The 22,549-nt window shown below is 42.5% G+C and overlaps 1 protein-coding gene across 4 annotated transcripts in view; it reads left to right on the plus strand.

Moving 5' to 3' along the window:
* Positions 1-22,549, plus strand: part of dcc (DCC netrin 1 receptor) — a 258,746-nt gene that overhangs the window by 129,131 nt on the left and 107,066 nt on the right. For all 4 annotated transcript variants that reach the window (XM_058383550.1, XM_058383551.1, XM_058383552.1 and 1 more), the window contains exons 6-7: positions 2,780-2,934; positions 3,058-3,178. In XM_058383550.1, the coding sequence (XP_058239533.1) occupies positions 2,780-2,934; positions 3,058-3,178 (276 nt within the window). The remainder of the gene's footprint in view (positions 1-2,779; positions 2,935-3,057; positions 3,179-22,549) is intronic.

The following is a 22,549-nucleotide window of genomic DNA, read 5'->3' on the forward strand; positions in this document are numbered from 1 at the left end:
ACACTTCTCTACAGTATTCTATTCTACTTCATCACTCCCTCTAATGTATTCTACTCTAGTGAACTCTATTATATTCTACTCTACTTCACACTTCTCTACAGTATTCTACTCTGGTGGACTCTATTATATTCTACTCTACTTCATCACATATATATATTCTACTCAATCACTGTACTGTATTCTACTCTACTGAACTCTGTTATATTCTACTCTACTCCATCACTGTACTGTTTTCTACTCTGGGGAACCCTGTTGTATTCTATTCTATTTCATCACTCTGCTCTACTGTATTCTACTCTACTGAACTCTATTATATTCTACGATACTTTATCATTCTTGCCTACTGTATTCTGCTCTAGTGAACCATCTTATATTCCACTCTGCCTCATCAATCTACTGTATTGTACTCTACCTAACTCTGTTATATTCTACCCTACTACTCCACTCCATCCTACTCAATTCTAATCTAATTCTCTACATTTCTGTGTTCTACTCTATTCTACTTTACAAATACAATTTCAGGCTTACAGAATTCGATATCTGATGTGTTTTTTCACCCATCAGGCATTATTTTCTGGTATTGACCTGATCCCCATATTGGCAGCAAAAAAAAAAAAACATTTATTAAATACACAATATATTAAAAAATAATTGTAATTATATTTGATGTGCCGTGTATCTTATTCAAATATACACTATATTGCCAAAAGTATTCGCTCACCCATCCAAATAATCAGAATCAGGTGTTCCAATCACTTCCATGGCCACAGGTGTATAAAATCAAGCACCTAGGCATGCAGACTGTTTTTACAAACATTTGTGAAAGAATGGGTCGCTCTCAGGAGCTCAGTGAATTCCAGCGTGGAACTGTGATAGGATGCCACCTGTGCAACAAATCCAGTCGTGAAATTTCCTCGCTCCTAAATATTCCACAGTCAACTGTCAGCTGTATTATAAGAACGTGGAAGTGTTTGGGAACGACAGCAACTCAGCCACGAAGTGGTAGGCCACGTAAACTGACGGAGCGGGGTCAGCGGATGCTGAGGCGCATAGTGCGAAGAGGTCGCCAACTTTCTGCAGAGTCAGTCGCTACAGACCTCCAAACTTCATGTGGCCTTCAGATTAGCTCAAGAACAGTGCGCAGAGAGCTTCATGGAATGGGTTTCCATGGCCAAGAAGCTGCATCCAAGCCATACATCACCAAGTGCAATGCAAAGCGTCGGATGCAGTGGTGTAAAGCACGCCGCCACTGGACTCTAGAGCAGTGGAGACGCGTTCTCTGGAGTGACGAATCGCGCTTCTCCATCTGGCAATCTGATGGACGAGTCTGGGTTCGGCGGTTGCCAGGAGAACGGTACTTGTCTGACTGCATTGTGCCAAGTGTAAAGTTTGGTGGAGGGGGGATTATGGTGTGGGGTTGTTTTTCAGGAGCTGGGCTTGGCCCCTTAGTTCCAGTGAAAGGAACTCTGAATGCTTCAGCATACCAAGACATTTTGGACAATTCCATGCTCCCAACTTTGTGGGAACAGTTTGGAGCTGGCCCCTTCCTCTTCCAACATGACTGTGCACCAGTGACCAAAGCAAGGTCCATAAAGACATGGATGACAGAGTCTGGTGTGGATGAACTTCACTGGCCTGCACAGAGTCCTGACCTCAACCCGATAGAACACCTTTGGGATGAATTAGAGCGGAGACTGAGAGCCAGGCCTTCTCGTCCAACATCAGTGTGTGACCTCACAAATGCGCTTCTGGAAGAATGGTCAAAAATTCCCATAAACACACTCCTAAACCTTGTGGACAGCCTTCCCAGAAGAGTTGAAGCTGTTATAGCTGCAAAGGGTGGACCGACGTCATATTGAACCCTATGGATTAGGAATGGGATGTCACTTAAGTTCATATGTGAGTCAAGGCAGGTGAGCGAATACTTTTGGCAATATAGTGTATATTTAAAAGAAACCTCTGGAGGATGCTAAGCAGAGCGTTTGGTGACTCTGGAATTGTTGAAAGAATATAAAGGAATGTTAATACATGAGGAAGAAGAAGAAATATAAAGGGAAAGTGGTTGCATGTAGTAAGTGAGGCTGTCAGACGATGATGATGTATATCTTGGCCACACCTCTTTTTTTTTAACAACCAATCACAGGCCTGGTCTTCTACTTTGTTCAGCAACGTGCAAAACCCCAAGGCTTATTTGAACTCTAGCTGAACGTCGTCTCTGTGTAAAGGCAGCGGAGGGCTTTACAGTACAATTACAATGCGCAATTCCATGTTTTATCTTTAATGGAGCACTTCATAAACTCTAAGTACTTAAGCACTTCATAAAACATTCATACAGCAAATCCAGTACATACACAACACTATATATCATTCATAAATCAGTGCACTTAAACCTTTATAACAATCCATTTGCATGAATGATGTCCTGTTTTTCATTAAAATCTACGAAGCACAGACGGCCACCACTTTACTGCCAAGGCAGATCTGTGGGCCTTCGCCAAGAACCATCAGAGAACTCTCAGGACTGCGTGTGAAGATAAATACGCCAGTGTTTTGGCAGCGCTAGAAGATGGCAGGATCTGCTCCGAGCTGTATACATGTTCATACACGACACAATCGACGCCAACCCTCGTGCCGTCCTCAAACCTCCAGGCTTTCTGCTTTTATCTCCATGTTTTTTTTGTAGCTGAACAGCATTACAACCGCATATTTCAGTCATCTCTAACGAAGCCACAGCAGCAGCTTCCCAAAATTTCTGAAAGGTCATTGTGTTTTTCTGCAGTGCCGCCCCAGTTCTTGAACTACCCGTCCAACACGTACGCATACGAGAGCTCGGACATTGAGATGGAGTGCGCGGTGACGGGTAACCCTCAGCCCACCGTGCGCTGGATGAAGAACGGAGAGGCGGTCATCCCCAGCGACTACTTCCAGATCGTGGTGAGTATAATATGACATGAGAAACATTGTCTCGTTGCGATGATATACTTGCATTGCATTTTCTTCTGAACTTCTAATCTAAAATGGCTCCCATGGCTGTGATTAATCTATTCCTTTTTCCAGGATGGTGGGAACCTGCAGATTTTGGGCCTGGTGCGTTCAGATGAAGGATTCTACCAGTGTGTGGCGGAGAACGAAGCAGGCAACGCCCTGGCAATGGCCCAGCTCATACTCCTCGAGCTTGGTGAGAGCTTGTGATTATTCTGTCGTGTTGTGTTGTAGATGTTGCCCGAGAGCGCTGATCTAGGACCAGTTTATTATCCCAAAACTCTCCAGTTTGGCTCCATGAATAGATGACGAACTGTTGCCAGATCAGCAGCCAGGGGCAGCTGGTAGCAGCACGCTGATTAGTTGTTGTTAGTGTCACTCTGCAGTGTGTCATTATCACCAGTGTCCATCTGCTCTCTCACACACACACTCACACACTCACAGATCCTCACAGCCTGCAGGAAGGTCAGAGAGCAGTCAGTGAAACAGGGTGGTATACAGATGTTTAGTGGTTATGAGGCAGATGTTGGGAGCATGTGGGCATATATGTTTGTGTATGTTCACAAGAAAAGAATTTCAGCTTTACAGGTGAAGAGACTTTAATGACATGTCTTCTCTTCAGAGACAATGTAATGTACATCTCAACTTATAACCAAATTAAGTGATGTACAATAGATTCAAAGTAGCCATTTGGCAGAAGCCACACCTCCTAACCTGTGACTGACTAGCAGAGGTCACACCTCCTAACCTGTAACCGACTGGCAGAGGCCACTCCTCCTAGCCCACAACTGACTAGCAGAGGCCACACCTCCAAACCTGTAACTGACTAATAGAGGCCACACCTCCTAACCTGTAACTGACTGGCAGAGGCCACACCTCCTAACCTGTAACTGACTGGCAGAGGCCATACCTCCTAACCTGTGACTGACTGGCAGATGCCATGTCTACTACCCCACAACTGACTGGCAGAGGCCACACCTCTTAACCTGTGACTTACTAGAAGAATCCATACCTCCTAACCTCTGATTGACTGGCAGTGGCCATGCCTCCTAACCTGTAACTTACTACAAGAGGCCACACCTCCTAACCTTTGACTGGCACAGGCCATGCCTCCTAACCTGTGACTTACTAGAAGAATCCATGCCTCCTAACCTGTGACTGACTGGCAGAGGCCACACCTCCTAACATATGACTCACTAGTAAGAGCCAAGCCTCCTTACCTGTGACTGACAAGCAGAGGTCACACCTCCTTGCCTGTGACAGAGGTCATGTCTCCTAACCTGTGACTGACAAACAGAGGTCATGTCTCCTAACCTGTGACTGACAAGTAGAGGCCACACCTCCTTGCCTGTGACAGAGGTCAGGTCTCCTAACCTGTGACTGACAAGTAGAGGCCACACCTCCTTGCCTGTGACAGAGGTCAGGTCTCCTAACCTGTGACTGACAAGCAGAGGTCATGTCTCCTAACTTGTGACTGACAAATAGAGGCCACACCTCCTTGCCTGTGACAGAGGTCGGGTCTCCTAACCTGTGACTGACAAGTAGAGGCCACACCTCCTTGCCTGTGACAGAGGTCATGTCTCCTAACCTGTGACTGACAAGCAGAGGTCAGGTCTCCTAACCTGTGACTGCCAAGTAGAGGCCACACCTCCTTGCCTGTGACAGAGGTCAGGTCTCCTAACCTGTGACTGACAAGCAGAGGTCATGTCTCCTAACCTGTGACTGACAAATAGAGGCCACACCTCCTTGCCTGTGACAGAGGTCGGGTCTCCTAACCTGTGACTGACAAGTAGAGGCCACACCTCCTTGCCTGTGACAGAGGTCATGTCTCCTAACCTGTGACTGACAAGCAGAGGTCAGGTCTCCTAACCTGTGACTGCCAAGTAGAGGCCACACCTCCTTGCCTGTGACAGAGGTCAGGTCTCCTAACCTGTGACTGACAAGCAGAGGTCATGTCTCCTAACCTGTGACTGACAAATAGAGGCCACACCTCCTTGCCTGTGACAGAGGTCGGGTCTCCTAACCTGTGACTGACAAGTAGAGGCCACACCTCCTTGCCTGTGACAGAGGTCGGGTCTCCTAACCTGTGACTGACAAGTAGAGGCCACACCTCCTTGCCTGTGACAGAGGTCATGTCTCCTAACCTGTGACTGACAAGCAGAGGTCAGGTCTCCTAACCTGTGACTGACAAGTAGAGGCCACACCTCCTTGCCTGTGACAGAGGTCGGGTCTCCTAACCTGTGACTGACAAGTAGAGGCCACACCTCCTTGCCTGTGACAGAGGTCATGTCTCCTAACCTGTGACTGACAAGCAGAGGTCAGGTCTCCTAACCTGTGACTGACAAGTAGAGGCCACACCTCCTTGCCTGTGACAGAGGTCATGTCTCCTAACCTGTGACTGACAAGTAGAGGCCACACCTCCTTGCCTGTGACAGAGGTCATGTCTCCTAACCTGTGACTGACAAACAGAGGTCAGGTCTCCTAACCTGTGATTGACAAGTAGAGGTCACACCTCCTTGCCTGTGACAGAGGTCAGGTCTCCTAACCTGTGACTGACAAGCAGAGGTCATGTCTCCTAACTTGTGACTGACAAATAGAGGCCACACCTCCTTGCCTGTGACAGAGGTTGGGTCTCCTAACCTGTGACTGACAAGTAGAGGCCACACCTCCTTGCCTGTGACAGAGGTCATGTCTCCTAACCTGTGACTGATAAGCAGAGGTCAGGTCTCCTAACCTGTGACTGACAAGTAGAGGCCACACCTCCTTGCCTGTGACAGAGGTCGGGTCTCCTAACCTGTGACTGACAAGTAGAGGCCACACCTCCTTGCCTGTGACAGAGGTCAGGTCTCCTAACCTGTGACTGACAAGTAGAGGCCACACCTCCTTGCCTGTGACAGAGTCCATGCCTCCTAACCTGTGACTGACAAGTAGAGGCCACACCTCCTTGCCTGTGACAGAGTCCATGCCTCCTAACCTGTGATTGACTGGCAGAAGCCCCACCTTATAACCTGTGACTTACTAGAAGAAGCTACACCTCCTTCACTGACAGACACAAAAGCAACAGCAGACAGTAGATGAAGGGAGCGAGTGAAAGATAATAAAATGACAAATATTTAATATATAAGTTTATATCAGGAACAGCACATCCTTGAAGTGTGTGTGTGTGTGTGTTCATATGCCTGAGTCTGTCTCCATAAATCAAAGCACACTCACAGCAGATTACACACTCCCTGTGTGATCTTGTTTGTTGATTCAGTTTCTCTGACCTCATGCGGCGCTCTGATGTGTCTCTCCACCACACACCCTTCCCGAAGCTTAGCGTCTGCGCTTTCATGCCCCCTCTCCAGCGTTTGATCAGCTCCCCACGGTCAAATTGCTAAAGCAAGGATCAGTCGCTAACTGTCAGCTCCTTCACGTCCATCAATGTCCTTTCTACTAGCAACCGTCCCGAGACCTTCGGGGATGAAACAGAAGACAAGAAAAGTAGAAAAACTTCCTGTCCCGATTCCTACACTGATATTTACATTCCACACGGTATGTCTGTCTGCTCAAGGCGGTTCAGACTGCTGCATTAGCCACTAACACGCGGCAGGTGACAAATTAGCTCAGGAATCCAAAATGCTATTTCAGGCCTGGGTTATAAAATATTTTCAGAAAAATCAATAAAGCTAAATAAAACTCAACAAGGTGTTACTGACGATGAGGCTTTATTGATTTTGATGCTGCTTGTTATCTAGCTGAGACGAGTAGGAAAACTTATCGTAATGCAGATCTTAATTCTGCCGGTGTGTATTGATATTTTCTGCGCAATTTGTGTGTGTGTGTGTGGCACACACTGGTGTTGGATTAGAGTTTAATGTTAGATAAGCCAGTGTGTTTATATAGTCAGCAGTCAGACATGAGGAGTAGTTACTCTATGAGATTGGGTAACATAGCCGTGTGTGTGTGTGTGTGAAAATGGGTGTATATATCACAGTAGATTAAGTATGAAGCATGTCTGGGGTGGTATGATGGACAAATCAGTAGCACAGGATCAATCAAACAGGTGTGTGTGTGTGTGTAAGACTTTAAGATCTTATTTTTCACACTTATTCAAGCTACTGAAAGTCACACTTCTATTGCCAGATAACCCTTGGGGTGAGAACAGAAGCTTTAAAATGTTTTTTATTAAATATTATATTTAATACCTTACATGCTTCTACTTAATATAAAATCATAAAAACTAAAAATTCCTCAAAGTGTTATGGCATGTAGGTAATTAATTCCCAGCAGACATTTTCACAATTTTATGTGGGTTTTTTATTGGCATGTAGTGAACAGCTCTGTGTAGTGAGCATATATATATATATATATATATATATATATATATATATATATATATATATATATATATATATATATACACTATATTGCCAAAAGTATTCGCTCACCTGCCTTGACTCGCATATGAACTTAAGTGACATCCCATTCCTAATCCACAGGGTTCAATATGACGTCGGTCCACCCTTTGCAGCTATAACAGCTTCAACTCTTCTGGGAAGGCTGTCCACAAGGTTTAGGAGTGTGTTCAGCTAGAGTTCAAATAAGCCTTGGGGTTTTGCACGTTGCTGAACAAAGTAGAAGACCAGGCCTGTGATTGGTTGTTAAAAAAAAAAGAGGTGTGGCCAAGATAGACATCATCATCGTCTGACAGCCTCACTTACTACATGCAACCACTTTCCCTTTATATTTCTTCTTCTTCCTCATGTATTAACATTCCTTTATATTCTTTCAACAATTCCAGAGTCACCAAACGCTCTGCTTAGCATCCTCCAGAGGTTTCTTTTAAATATACACTATATTGCCAAAAGTATTCGCTCACCTGCCTTGACTCACATATGAACTTAAGTGACATCCCATTCCTAATCCATAGGGTTCAATATGACGTCGGTCCACCCGTTGCAGCTATAACAGCTTCAACTCTTCTGGGAAGGCTGTCCACAAGGTTTAGGAGTGTGTTTATGGGAATTTTTGACCATTCTTCCAGAAGCGCATTTGTGAGGTCACACACTGATGTTGGACGAGAAGGTCTGGTTCTCAGTCTCCGCTCTAATTCATCCCAAAGGTGTTTGGGGTTGAGGGTTGATATAGGGTCCTATGGGGTTGAGGTCAGGACTCTGTGCAGGCCAGTCAAGTTCATCCACACCAGACTCTGTCATCCATGTCTTTATGGACCTTGCTTTGTGCACTGGTGCACAGTCATGTTGGAAGAGGAAGGGGCCAGCTCCAAACTGTTCCCACAAAGTTGGGAGCATGGAATTGTCCAAAATGTCTTGGTATGCTGAAGCATTCAGAGTTCCTTTCACTGGAACTAAGGGGCCAAGCCCAGCTCCTGAAAAACAACCCCACACCATAATCCCCCCTCCACCAAACTTTACACTTGGCACAATGCAGTCAGACAAGTACCGTTCTCCTGGCAACCACCAAACCCAGACTCGTCCATCAGATTGCCAGATGGAGAAGCGCGATTCGTCACTCCAGAGAACACGTCTCCACTGCTCTAGAGTCCAGTGGCGGCGTGCTTTACACCACTGCATCCGACGCTTTGCATTGCACTTGGTGATGTATGGCTTGGATGCAGCTGCTCGGCCATGGAAACCCATTCCATGAAGCTCTCTGCGCACTGTTCTTGAGCTAATCTGAAGGCCACATGAAGTTTGGAGGTCTGTAGCGATTGACTCTGCAGAAAGTTGGCGACCTCTTCGCACTATGCGCCTCAGCATCCGCTGACCCCGCTCCGTCAGTTTACGTGGCCTACCACTTCGTGGCTGAGTTGCTGTCGTTCCCAAACACTTCCACGTTCTTATAATACAGCTGACAGTTGACTGTAGAATATTTAGGAGCGAGGAAATTTCACGACTGGATTTGTTGCACAGGTGGCATCCTATCACAGTTCCACGCTGGAATTCACTGAGCTCCTGAGAGCGACCCATTCTTTCACAAATGTTTGTAAAAACAGTCTGCATGCCTAGGTGCTTGATTTTATACACCTGTGACCATGGAAGTGATTGGAACACCTGATTCTGATTATTTGGATGGGTGAGCGAATACTTTTGGCAATATAGTGTGTGTATATATATATATATATATATATATATATATATATATATATATATATATATATATATATATATATATATATATATATATATATATATGACTTTTGGAATTTGGAATTAAAAAAAATAAATTGTTTAATAAATAAATGAGAAACATAGTACAGCAAATAAATGTTTAAATAAGTGTAGTAATATTTATAAATAAATTAAAAAATAAATACAATATTATATTCTTATTTATTTATTAAATACTGTATTTAAATAATAACATAGTGAGTGCGAAAATGTTTGAAATTATTGCCTGGTTAATTATTTATTAAAATAAATAAACAAACAAACAAACAAACAAACAAATAAATAATAATAGTACAGCAAATAAATATTTTTTAATATTCTTATTTATTAATTTATTAATTTATTAATTTATTAATTTATTAAATACAGTATATAAATAAAAACATAGTGAGCGTGAAAAGTTGGCCTGGTGGTGAGTTAAAAAAAATTATTTAATAATAATAATAATGATAGTACATCAAACAAATGTTTAGATAAAACATTTCTGATTAAATTATGTTCTGATTAAATAATTGACATTGCAATGTACTTCGTGTTTCCACATTCCTGTCAGACCTAGTCTGTTTTCTGCGGTAGTATTCAACAAAGAGCCCATCACTATTCCGACACGTTCAGATCTGAATTCCGTGACTGAAATGACGTAATCCACGTAAAACGTGAAGCGTGTGTGTAGACCATCAGCAGCAGAATTTCCTCACCTCAACACCTCAGCAGCTCCTCTCCCCTCCCGCCCCTTCACGGTGGCTGAAAAATGAATTCTAACCACGCGTCAATCAGAATCGCTCCCCAGCAAGCCGCTTAACACGAGCTGACCAGGATTTTTCATTAAATCCATTTTAGGAATAAATGAGAGCCAATTAGAGGAGCGTGGGGACGGCGCAGTGACGGCGCTAATCAGTCTCTGGGAAAGGAAGGATTATACTGCGGATTTTTTCCCTCTCCTTCTCCCTTTTTAATCACAGCTCAGACAATGTGTTGCGGCTCCCCACGGTGATGTGCACAGATGGCAGCTGAGCACAGGCAGGGTCGAAACCCGCAGCCAGCAGCACCGGGCAACCGGGTGTAGCGATGGCACCACGTCGCCAAGGGAGAGACTCGGAGGTGGTGGCGGCAACAGATGCCATCAGCCAATCATTTGCTTCCTAGGGAGGTTGAGGGAGGGACGGGGGGGGTCTCGTTACCGGGGTGGGGTGAAGAGGGGGGTAGAGATGCCAATCATCACACTGGCTCTTTCCCAGGGGGAGAAGTGAAATGAGTACCAAACACACACACACACGTCTGTTTCAAGAGCCGCACTCCTGCTGTTTTCCAACAAAGGCACAATAGAGTTAAGGATCACAGCCTCTATTAAGTTGAATTGTAAACCTGATGGACGCACAAAGCCCGCGTTCAATGAGCTCTCACCGGCTCGAGTGTTAACTCAATCTCCGCCGAACTAATTACAATACACAAGAGAGGAAAAGTGAGCAAAAAAAAAAAACTCAAACAAAATATAACTCGCTCAAGCTCAAAATACAAAATACCAGCTTAGAGATTAGAGATGACGAGCCTAACCACATCACATGACACGTAAATTAGAGCTGACCTCCGCTGACTGAAAATAACAACGTATGGAAATAAATAAAACTGAACTAGACTCTCTTACCTTTTATATTTATATACAAGCAAAAAAATTGGGATTTTTTTATGTTTTGGCCAAGTAATCAGGATGCTTTATTAAAAATAATGTAATAGGTCCTGAGAATTAAATAACTAAATGAGCGATGATGCTGAAATGAGCAAAATTGAACTTAGTTAGCTACAAAGCTAGCTGAAAATTGTGGTTTTAGTGTTGGATGTTGATTCTGAATGAAAAAATTAAATTAAATGCTTTAAAAAATGACCTCGATTCCATCGTTTTGGTTTAAAGCATTGTAAATATTTATTTATTTATTTGTGAGCAAATCTGTGAGTACAGAGGAACCTCAGCATGTGAATGCCCTCCCTTACGAATTTTCACCTTAACAATTGAAATTTTGCAAGAATTTGTTTCGGCATATGAATGAAACTGACCCAAACTCCGGCTAAGTTGCGTGTACATCCGGGAGCCATTCAAAACTTGTTAGCGTCAGTGGAAAGCCAAGCAAAGAGAACTGAAGTGAGTATTCTGAATTTTCTGAATTTTCTTTTCAGTCAGTGAAAGCTGTTTGTAAAGAGTCAACCCACGAGACCAACATTGTCTTCGGCATGTGTTCAAAAGCTAGGTGATTTTTGGGTGTTTTTTTGTTGATAGATTGGTGGCGTGGGTGGTCTGTTCTATTTTTAGCCCAAGCTTGGTGGCACGACTTCCTGTGAGGACCCTTGACATGGAATGCTTGGCTTGGGTCAGTTCTTTGTAAGCAGCCATACAGTTTACATACGCTTCGTATCGGTCATATTTTTGGGCGGCTGGAACGGATTATCTGCATTTACATTATTTCTTATGGGGCAATTCGTTTAACTAAACAAATTTTCTCCTTAAGAACTCACCTCCAGAACCGATTAAAATCCTATGCCGAGGTTCCTCTGTATCTTCCCGGATCAGACTTCAGCTCACACAGTCCTCTGCACAGCAACTCTACGTGTTAAACTCTACATAAAACAAATCAGCAACTCACATAAAACAAATCAGCAGAGGAAAACTCTACTCTCCTCAGAATCCAGTCTGTCTGATTTTTCAGGGCTGTGAGTAAACCCTTGAATCAGTTATGTACTAATTTTAGCGCTGATTCGGCTCATTTCCCGGCAATAAACCAGAGTCAGGCGTAATTACATCTTCCTTTACCGTTTACTAAATATTGTTTAATATTCTCCATAACATTTGCAGATGTATCTCTAATGAACAAAATACGGATTCATTTAAATAGCTGCGCTCATGGTCCGGAGCCGAAGATGAGTCTGGAATGACTGCGGTGCAGAAAATGAGTCAATTTCTTTTTTTTTTGTTTGTTTTTCTTTTTTTGAAGCTCATTACACCCAAACAAGCTCATTACAGATACATATTTCTTGGTGTGAAAATATTAGATTACACCGAGTGCTCTGTAATCAGCAACATGTTCCCTGTGCCTTTAGCGCTCATTATTATGAAATTAATATCAGAGCCATAATAAACAGTGAGCTGCATCATCCTATCATCTCACTGCTATGTAAAGGGATTTTTAAAAAAATAAAATAAATTTTAAATAATTAAAAATAAATAAATAAATAAATAAATAAATATGCCAGACAATCTGAGCAAAGTAGTCTTAATAGAAAGTTAGCAAACATCGATTAAATGATTTTAATTTCTTTATTTCTTCAACATTTCAATCCTGTGGAAACCTGCAGGAAAGATCTAATCCAATCTAATCACTGCTGCACATCAGGAAACACCTACACAACCCACAGAAACCGTTTTATTTATTTATTTTTTGAACACCGGCTGCCCACACACACACCTTCTTATCGTGGAGTGCAATCATCTGTGAGTTTTAAATACTTCTGCTTGTCTAGTGCTTTCTAGCACAGCAAAGTCCTGCTCTTAACTCACAAGCTGACCTGTTATTATTACTCTTCTGGAACGTTCCACTGCTTTGGATTCTTGCCCGATTTTCCATGGGTTGTGTTTTTTGTTCAGCGCTGTGATTGGACCCCGGACCTGTTTCATAGCCGGAGGTATGAAAACATAGGGTATGTTTAGTGTAATTATAAAACAAGTACACAGATTTGTAGATTATGGGGTGTTTTTAAAACTGTTATGTAAATTTTGTGGAAGATCAGTGTGCTAAATATGACCAAAAATAAATAAATGAATGAGGTAAAAATCTTATTCTGGACCTCAGAGCACCTGCTAAATTGTAATAGATCTAAAAATGATCCAGTTTCCATTTTGAAGTCATAAATAACAGAATAAATCAGTAATAAGTGTTGGCCTAATACTGAGCCCTGTGGTACACCATAATGAAAATTCATGTTCCTAAAAATGTACGATGGCCCATTTCACATTTTTAATGACGAAATTCTGTTTTTTTTGTTTGTTTGTTTGTTTTTTATTTATATCGCTGTAGTGTCGTGGTATGACTTGGCCGGCGTGTGGTTTGGCGCCGAGTCTGATGCTCTCTCACATCAGTGACACACATCTGTTGCTGGTTTGCTGGAAGCGAGCAGAATGGCTTTAATGTCATTATGGGCTGCCGGTCATTCAGGAGCGATACACAAGCTGTTCGGACTGCCGCCTCGCTGGGCCTTGGCTTCTGGCAATCCAGCTTTCGGTGTCACAACATTTATAGAAGGGCTGTATACTTAAGTGTTTATAGCGTGATATTTATTAGACTGAACGGTGCTGGGCTGAGGGGGAGGAGCTGCAGCAGAGGAGCAGGGAACATAGTCAGGTGTAGGAATCCACTCCTGATTTTCCGTCCAGCAGCATTGCAGAAAGATACAGAGGCAAAACACTCTGAGAGAGAGAGAGCAAGAGAGAGAGAGAGCTCCGTCTATAATAAATAACTAATACTAAATAAATAAGATAAAATGCACACCGATCAGGCATAACATTATCACCACTGACACGTGAAGTGAATGAGACTGATTATCTCCTCATCATGGCACCTGTTAGTGGGTGGGATATATTAGGCAGCAGGTGAACATTTTGTCCTCAAAGTTGATGTTAGAAGCAGGAAAAATGGACAAGTGTAAGGATTTGAGCTTTGAGTTTGACGAAGGGCCCAAATTGTGATGGCTAGACCACTGGATCAGAGCATCTCCAAAACTGCAGCTCTTGTGCGGTTTTCCCGGTCTGCAGTGGTCAGTATCTATCAAAAGTGGTCCAAGGAAGGAACAGTGGTGAACCGGCGACAGGGTCATGGGCGGCTGAGGTTCATTGATGCACGTGGGGGGTGAAGGCTGGCCCGTGTGATCCGATCCAACAGACGAGCTACTGTTGCTCAAATTGCTGAAGAAGTTAATGCTGGTTCTGATAGAAAGCTGTCAGAATACACAGTGCAGGACGGGTCAGGGTTGTTTCGGCAGCAAAAGGGGGACCAACACAATATTAGGCAGGTGGTCATAATGTTATGCCTGGTCGGTGCATTTATAATTACTGCACAATATACTGTACATCATTTAAAATGGCTGTAGTAGGTGAATAATAATTTTTAACAACACTATTTTCTTTTCTTTCTTTGTAAACGTTAGATTTAAATTGACTTAAAAACTTAAAACTAATTAATAAAATAAAATAAGATGAAGATATTAAGTATCATTTCATTCAATTAATAGAGAAAAATAAGATATAAAATCAGAGAATTTTGTGGTTTTAATTTTCTTTGTGTCACAATAATGATGAATATTTATATAAATAGTTGGTGAGGTTTATTTTTAATTAATGTCACAACAATAATAAATATTTATATAAATACTTAGTTTTTCATTAGTTATGTTTTTGATGGTACTAATTATTATTATTATTATTATTATTATTATTATTATTATTATTATTATTATTATTATTGACAGATACAGTGGGATTAATATTTACTTTCCTCTTGCGAGAAGGAAAAGTCTTAAAGGAGAAATATTAAACAGAATCTTAAAGGATTCTTTGGTATGTCTCTCTCAGGGGACCATTAAACCCTACACCCTACACCGGACTGTTTCTCTTTCCATGATGATTCTAAGAAAAACGATAAAATAATAATAATCTTGGGGAAGGAGCTATGAAGAATGTAAAGATTTCCCCATATTTCCCCAACATCCTCTATTCTCTCTTTATTTTTATTCTTTCTGTCTCCCACCAGCTCCCCCGTCTCCTACAAATTCTCCTCATTGGTCCAGTTTACATGCTCTAATCCCATTATTGAAGGCAGGTCATTATTACCAGCTTAATACGTGCAGCTGCTGATGGACAGTTTGATTAGCAGCCGCTTTTTAGCACCCAGTGTGCTGCATGTTCAGTGATGCTGACAGACAGGATTTGGAAGTGTCAGATAGGGTACATGATGGGATGTTTAAAATGGTGGATGGAAAAATGTGCGTGAGGGTGTGTTTGTGTGTGTGTAGAGCTACTAAGCTGTTGCTGGCACTCCCTAGCGTCCTGCTCTGGTGATTTATGCCTGGCTAGCCGCAGAAAAAGCAGCAGAATTGCACCAATCAGAGGGAGTCATTCATCAAGAGACATGCAGACAGGCTGTATATCCCTTATCTGTGTGTGTGTGTGTGCTGCACTCTTACCCCCTCTGCTGACAGAGGCAGTATCCCCTATTAGCTATTGCTCACAATTAGCTTCAAGCTATTAGCGCTGGTTTCTCTGCTGAATTTCCTATTCACATTGGTTTAGAAATTTCTGGAAAATGTTCTGCCATCTGTTACTTCCCACAGATTTCCTTGCTAATTCAGCCTCTTTCCACGTCACAGACTCGCATCAAGACTGCACCTAGATAAAATTTGCGGGATTTTGTGTACACTAGCATGAAATCTAGATCAATGGTTTACGTGTTAAAAACCAGTCAGTTGAAGCACGTTCGAAATCTGACACAATTAGCACGCAATACGCCGCTAATAAGCTAGCTGGAATCAAATGTTCACAACTCAGTGACAACGTCAAATCTGTGATTTGACTAAAAGCTAAAGTTATTTCGCGTTGCCATGGAAACATCGCCAATGCTAATTACTGCGCTGTAGCTTTGATGAGGCGGGAAAATACACTGCAAAAATACCTTTAAAACAGCTGAAACGTTTCTCATTATAAACTGGCTACTCATTAAATAAATGCTATTGTTAAGCCTATGTCATGATGTTTTGACACATTTCAAGCTTGTTTTATTAGCAGTTCATTCTCCTTATTTCAAGCAATTATTCACCCTCTCAGAGACCATCAGTACATTTATTTATTAATCACAGCTGAGCCTCGCATCGCCAGCTTGCTAATTAATTAGCCTAATTGTATAACACTCACTGATATACAAGTGTCAAGTCCTGCTAAACTGCCAGCTGCCTGGAGACTCCATTATCCATATTTATCGCCAGACTCAGAAGTCAGAACAAACCACTCTTCTTCATATTATTATTATTATTATTATTATTATTATTACCCCCCCCCTTTTTTTACTAAAGCACTGACCTCTTGAAGCGTTTACGATGATATTTTATCTCCTTAACTCCATTGAAAGTAGCACAATATATTCGGCATATTTTAGCTAGAACTTCCTCTCCGAGTCATTTCTACAGACATTCTAAAGGTGTAACGACAACAAAAAACAGATTAAATTGTTGTAAACATCAACATTTACCTCAGATATGTTGGAAAATAATGACTGAGAAAAGCCGCCGTGTGACTTAAACGACACTGTGAACATGTATTTAGCTTGAAATGCTAATTATTTAGAACTGTAAATGCTAAAACATAACTCTGAGCTATTCATATCCATTCGAAATTTAAAACATGGTGAACAGCTGGAACATTGGCATGATTAGCAAGATTAGCATGATGTGAGGTTAGCAGCCACTTGTATGCAGATAATCTGAGTCGTTAATAAGCTGAGTCGTTAGTTTTTCTTGCGTTTTATCGAATTGCTGTGTAATGTACAGTATGTTATTGTTATTTTAGCTTCATTAAGGCTCAAGAATCACTCTCTGTGTTACAAACCACTGTTAGCACTAGCGACGTTAGCTAGGTCCGGATTTTTGTGTGTGTGTAAGTCTTAAAAAATTTAATTCTCTATATTTATTTATCGTGTTTCACTTCACGTGGGTTCATGAGTCAGCGTTCATGGGCGATTGGATTTTAACGACCGTACACTCGAGTCTGGTACAATTAAAACGTGCGATTCCTGCTATTTTTTGTCGTCCCACTATTTCTAAATTTCTGTCTCCGTCTCTTTTGGTTCCCGCTCCTCCTGACGTTTAATGAATGTCCTCCATCGTATTTTCACATTAATGCAGCTTATCGTTTCTCGAGGAACAAAAGCTCTTTATGTCTGGGGCCCATCCTTTTCGGCTCATACTATTTTCTCCCTCTCTCTCTCTTACTCTCTCTCTTTCTCTGAGTATTTTGTGAACTGTCAGATCACAGCTGATAAGAGCGGGTCTGTCTCCTGAGGGAAATGGATGGAATTTCTTTAGGAATGCAAATAGCTCCGTCGTGATTGACAGCAGAAAATCGGCTAGCGTCGCTACAGCTCGAGCCTTGTTGAATCTTTCTTTCTTCAGACCTACCGGCATCTATTTGCAGCATACTGTATTTCTCTTTCTAGTTTCAAATATAAATAGATTCCCGCATCCCTTCGGTAATAGCACATGAATAATTGACTAATGACTTCCTCCGACAGATTGACGAAGAAAAGAGATCCCGTCTCGTGTGTTCTCCAGCTCCATGTTTGGCATCTGACCCTCTCTACAGAATTCTCCTAGCAGGATTATTAGAAGTGGGAATTTTAGGCTGTCCTTTTGTGCGTAAAGGTCTGATTTGCACATTTATTGCTAATCTATTCATTCAGCATTTTCATTACAAGCACGCAGCTACTCTAGATTCTTGCTTTCAAAAAATGTTAACATTGTACCCGGCTGAATGGCGGCGCTCGGGTTATTCACGCCTGAAACGCCGCAGATATAAAGCATTTGTTATTCTGTCACACAACAAAGTTCTGGTTTTCAATACGCCACACAGGTCGCCCCGTGCTCGAGTCCGAGGCCCAACACAATTCCTGATACTCGTAATGCAAGTTAACGATCTGTGCAGTACGCCACCAAAAATGTGCCAGCTGCACATGATTAATGGTTAATTAATCACCTTTTTTTCCGCCGTCCAACCTGCCGTCACATGGTCGCTTGGACAAACTGAGCATTTAGCCAAATGGTTGAGGGTCTGCTTAGAATGCTGTTAAATACAAACTGTTCATCATATCATGGTGAGGACGGCAAATTAAACCGATGCCTCATTGCTTTCCCATTCGACTTATTGGGTTAATTACTCTGAGCTACCCAATCCAATCGTCATCTTTATTTCCCTAAAGCTTCTCTACAGCATTTAGATGTATGGCTCAGGCTGGAAAAAACACCCTGGAAAGATCATGGTGTGCTTTGCTGAGTAGAGCTTCAGAAAATTACAGGGGCTAAAATATCGGTAAGTGTTTACTGAGCAGATGCGCAATAAAAAACGATCAGCTTGACAAGCTGTGTTGTAATTGACAAAATGATATCGGGTTGTCTTTATTTGCGTAATATGTGGTCTGTTCTTCCATATTTATCGAGCTTGTCTTTACCGAGTGTTCTCAGCATGCATATATTTTCCATTTGACCTTGCCCAGACTGTTTTGTTTATTACTGCTATCATCCAGTCATCTCAGCCATGCTCTGCATTAGGATGGCACTAGCTGCATTAGAAATGACTAAGAAATCTCCCGAAGCACATCATACTTGTCTGAGTACCAGTCAGCAACCCATCTATTTTTATTCGTTAGAGCACCAAAGCCTCAGTTTGACCTCTTATTTCAAACACAGTACATCCCCCCTGCTGCCACCTGTGATCACTTCATCGGGTCGACAGCAGCCTCCTGTGCCACAGGATCCGCAGATCAGATGAAAATCTCCTCCTTCACCCTTATCGCCATCCCGCTGACATTTGGGATTCTTTGGCATCTGTCAGGATCTTCAGACAGACGATGGGCCATTTAAACTGATCTAGGACTGTCTTCTTTGAAAAGGCCAAACCCTGACTTAAGAAAGCGAAACCTGTCATAGGGAATGGCGGGAAGGTAGGGAGGGGGTTTATTTCACCTTCTTGGATGTTTGGATCTGGGTCAGCCTGGGAGTCCCGAGAGGAACAAAATCTGACAAAAAGGCAAAACCAAGATGTGTGTGTCGGGATTTGGGGGAGCTACTCGGCACATCAGGGCCCGCTGGTGAACTGTTGACAAGCCAGAATTCAATAATAAAAAAAAATGAATCAAAGATTTGGAGAAACTTTTGGGTGTGAAGTGGTGCTTAAATCCCTAAGAGTGTCCCTTGGACTTAAACATCCTAATAACCAAAAAATTCTTTCAAAAGTACATTCTTTTCAGACAGATCTACCCAAAGGTCCTTCAAAGATGGAGCTCTGAAAAAGCTTCCGTTCTCACTGTAGTCCTGTGGCCCGCTGCACTTATTGAGTCAGTAAAGATTTTTAAATTCCTACAAGACATTTTATTTCCTTTGTTCTCTTTTCAAAGTCTTGTTTAGAAAGTCCAGTCCCATTGGAGAGATTGTTTAAAGATTGGTTTAGTAAAGACACAACCAAATGGGGATCACACTTCTTCTGTACAACCACTGTACTTACTGAATGCCTCGCCTCTTTCTTTGTACTGCAGGAACTCAGATGGTTATTGTGCCTCAGTGAATCTATGAGGTTGTGAGGTTCACAGTGGTGTCTGCCTGGATGGCCACAAGACTGTGGACATCTGACCATACACAGTATAAGCTTGTTGAAAATCAATTTCCAAATTTAGTCCCCTGTTTGCTGTCATATTAACCTCCACTCTTCTGGGAAGGATTGTAGCTGTGGGGGTTTGTTTTTATTCAGCAGCATCAGTGAGATTTACATTTGGTGAAATCCGACTTACATTTTAATCTCACTTTATTTAACTTAGCAATTGAGAGTTAAACACCTTGCTGAAGGACCCAGCAGTGGCAACTGTTGGACCTAGGATTCGAACTCACAACCTTCAGTAGTCCAACACCTTAACCATGAGCATCCCCATGTGATCAGACACTGATGTTGGGTGAGGAAGTCTGGGGTTCAGCCAGTATTCCAGTTCATCCTAGAGGTGTTCACCCAAAGGGGATTTGAATCAGAGTCAGGGTTCTGCTAAGGACACACAAGTTCTTCCACTCTAGTCTTGTCTAGCTTGTCAAGCTACAGCATACAAAGATATTCTATACAGTTGTGTTCTTCCAATCTCGTGGCAAGAGTTTGGGGAAGAACCACATATGGTTGTGATGGTTAGTTTTCCACAAGCTTTTGGCCAAATAGTTTAGACATGGCATAAGGAATGCACTTGGGATCAAATCTGGATGAAAAATGGCTGTACTTGATAACTTGGGTCAACTCTGACCCAACTCTGGGCGTCTGCCAAATGCCAGAAATGTCAACCCTGAAATCTGTCCCTGGTTAACCAAATCGGCAATTGTCTGACAAACAACACCCCAGATTGAGCTTTTTGGAGGGTACTCATCACCTACAGCCTATTCACAGTACACTTACATCTGTGCAAAAGTATACAACAAATCAGCCCTTATGCTAGTGATTTTGGTCAGTATGAATAGATCGAGAACAGTAATCATTTTCAGACATATTTCTACCTCATTGCCTCTATCTAAGAAACCCGTGTCAAAAGCAGTCTTCACGAAAGACCTGTTCGGCAATTTGATTCAATTGTAATTCTTGACATTTGTTCACAATCGAAGAGCAGTGTGAAAGCCTATTTGGGTCGCGGAATTGTAATATCCTTTTGTGACCCATTTTCCTGCTTTAAAAAGCGACACGACGCAATTCCAAACTCCCATTTCCACCAAATTGAAAAGGAAAACTGCAGAGCCTCTTTGTGGCTGTATTTTCTCTCTCACTCGTACTCCTTTTCTCTCTCCATCAGGCCAAACGATAGGACTCTTTACCAGAGTTGTGACAGTGCTATTTTTTCACTGAGTGTCTTTGTGTGTTCAGTTTGGATAATAGGCCTGGGAAGAAGAAGAAAGAAAAAAAAACCACAGCTTTTTGTTAATGAGCGCTCTCATCGTAGCGCTGCAGGTAACAGTGCTAACCTGCTCTCCTGCCGCTGCTCAGTCAGCCGTAGAGTTTCAAAATGCCAGGGCTAAAGCGCTAGCGCACTAGCTACACAGCCCACCCCCCTGCTGCTAGGCTAAGTGGACACGCACATTAGCGCAGACCCGACTGACCCGCTCGCTACAGCTCGTGCTCTATCAGGCGTCTGTAGCCACTCTTTCCCGGCTAAGCTAATGGCTCTGTGACGCTAATTAGCAAGGGCCCTTAAAGCTAAATGTCACCTGATTCAAATGTTAATTGATCCGCAATGTGAGGTAGAGGCTGTTCAGCATTCTGCAGCGAATAGTGTCACAAGCAATTTAGCATGCACCGGGACTTAAATTAAGATTATGATTCTGCAAGTGTTGCTAATTTTTTATTCTTCCATAACAGCTCTTTCTGCTTTTCATCTAAATGGATATGTAACCGCGCCTAATGTCGCCAGAGCACAAGCACCGTGAGCTGAATTATTCATCAGTTGCTGATGTTTGTGTGAAACCCCAAGCCGAGCAGCTGAGCGCTAACGGTGTGAGGTAGCGGCCTGCCATGACGGAGGAACACAGCCAGACCCAGGCGCCTGTATGCAGCCGTGTTTTTGCGTGTTTAGCATTTCTCTCGCTTTATTATACGCCTAAATATATTAGTGTGTGTGTGTGTGTGTGTGTGTGTAAGAGTAAATGAATCACTGCTTTTGACATCTGCTACTCAACCACACTTTGCTCTAATGAAATATCTAGCGCAGAGAGAGAGAGAGAGAGAGAGAGAGAGAGACAGATGGAGAGTGAGATGGATTGTGTGGGTGTGTTTGTATGTGAAAGTGGGAGAGAGAGAGAGAGAGAGGAGTGTGAGTGTGTGTGAGAGGGAGAAAGAGAGAAACAGAGAGGGAGAGTGTGTGTGTGTTTGTGTGTAGGTGTGTGTGTGTGTGAGAAAGAGAGAGAGAGAGAGAGAGTGTGTGTGAGAGAGAGAACGTGTGTGTGTGTGTGAGAAAGAGAGAGAGAGAGAGAGAGAGAGTGTGTGAGAGAGAGAACGTGTGTGTGTCTGTGTGTGTAATGTAACAGTAAGTCTCTGTAGAAAGTGTGTGTGTGTGTGTGTGTGAGAGAGAGAGAGAATGTGTGTGTGATGTAACAGTTAGTCTCTGTATTGTTTTTTTTAACACATTTCACACCTTTCAGCTCTTTAGTAATTCGTGTTCCTGCTGAATGGAATCACAGAATAATAACGTATCACATGTCGCGCTAATAACCGGCTGAGGTGAAAAATAAATTCCAAAAAAATAAATAAATGGTGAGCGACGGAGAGGCAGTTTAGTCGTGGCTCTGTGACGGAAGTGACGCGGTAAAATAATCCTCGATGTATTGATGAGTTTCCATTCTTAGAGGGAACACTGGTAAAGATCCCGAATCCAGATTTTACTGGGAATCTTTTCCACATCTTCGGCTTTTAAATAAAACCTGCTCCATCTTTCCGTGTTAAACCTTTACCACTTCCCCCAGCGGAGATAAACCTTCAGGGTGTTAGCTTTATCCTAGGCAAAGATAAGCATGGTGGCTTCTTAAGGATCCGGCTCTGATAAGGGAACCTTTGTTGCAGGCTTTACATGCGATCT

This window comes from Hemibagrus wyckioides, linkage group LG28 (genome assembly GCF_019097595.1).
Source record: "Hemibagrus wyckioides isolate EC202008001 linkage group LG28, SWU_Hwy_1.0, whole genome shotgun sequence".
NCBI classification, from domain to species: Eukaryota; Metazoa; Chordata; class Actinopteri; order Siluriformes; family Bagridae; genus Hemibagrus; species Hemibagrus wyckioides.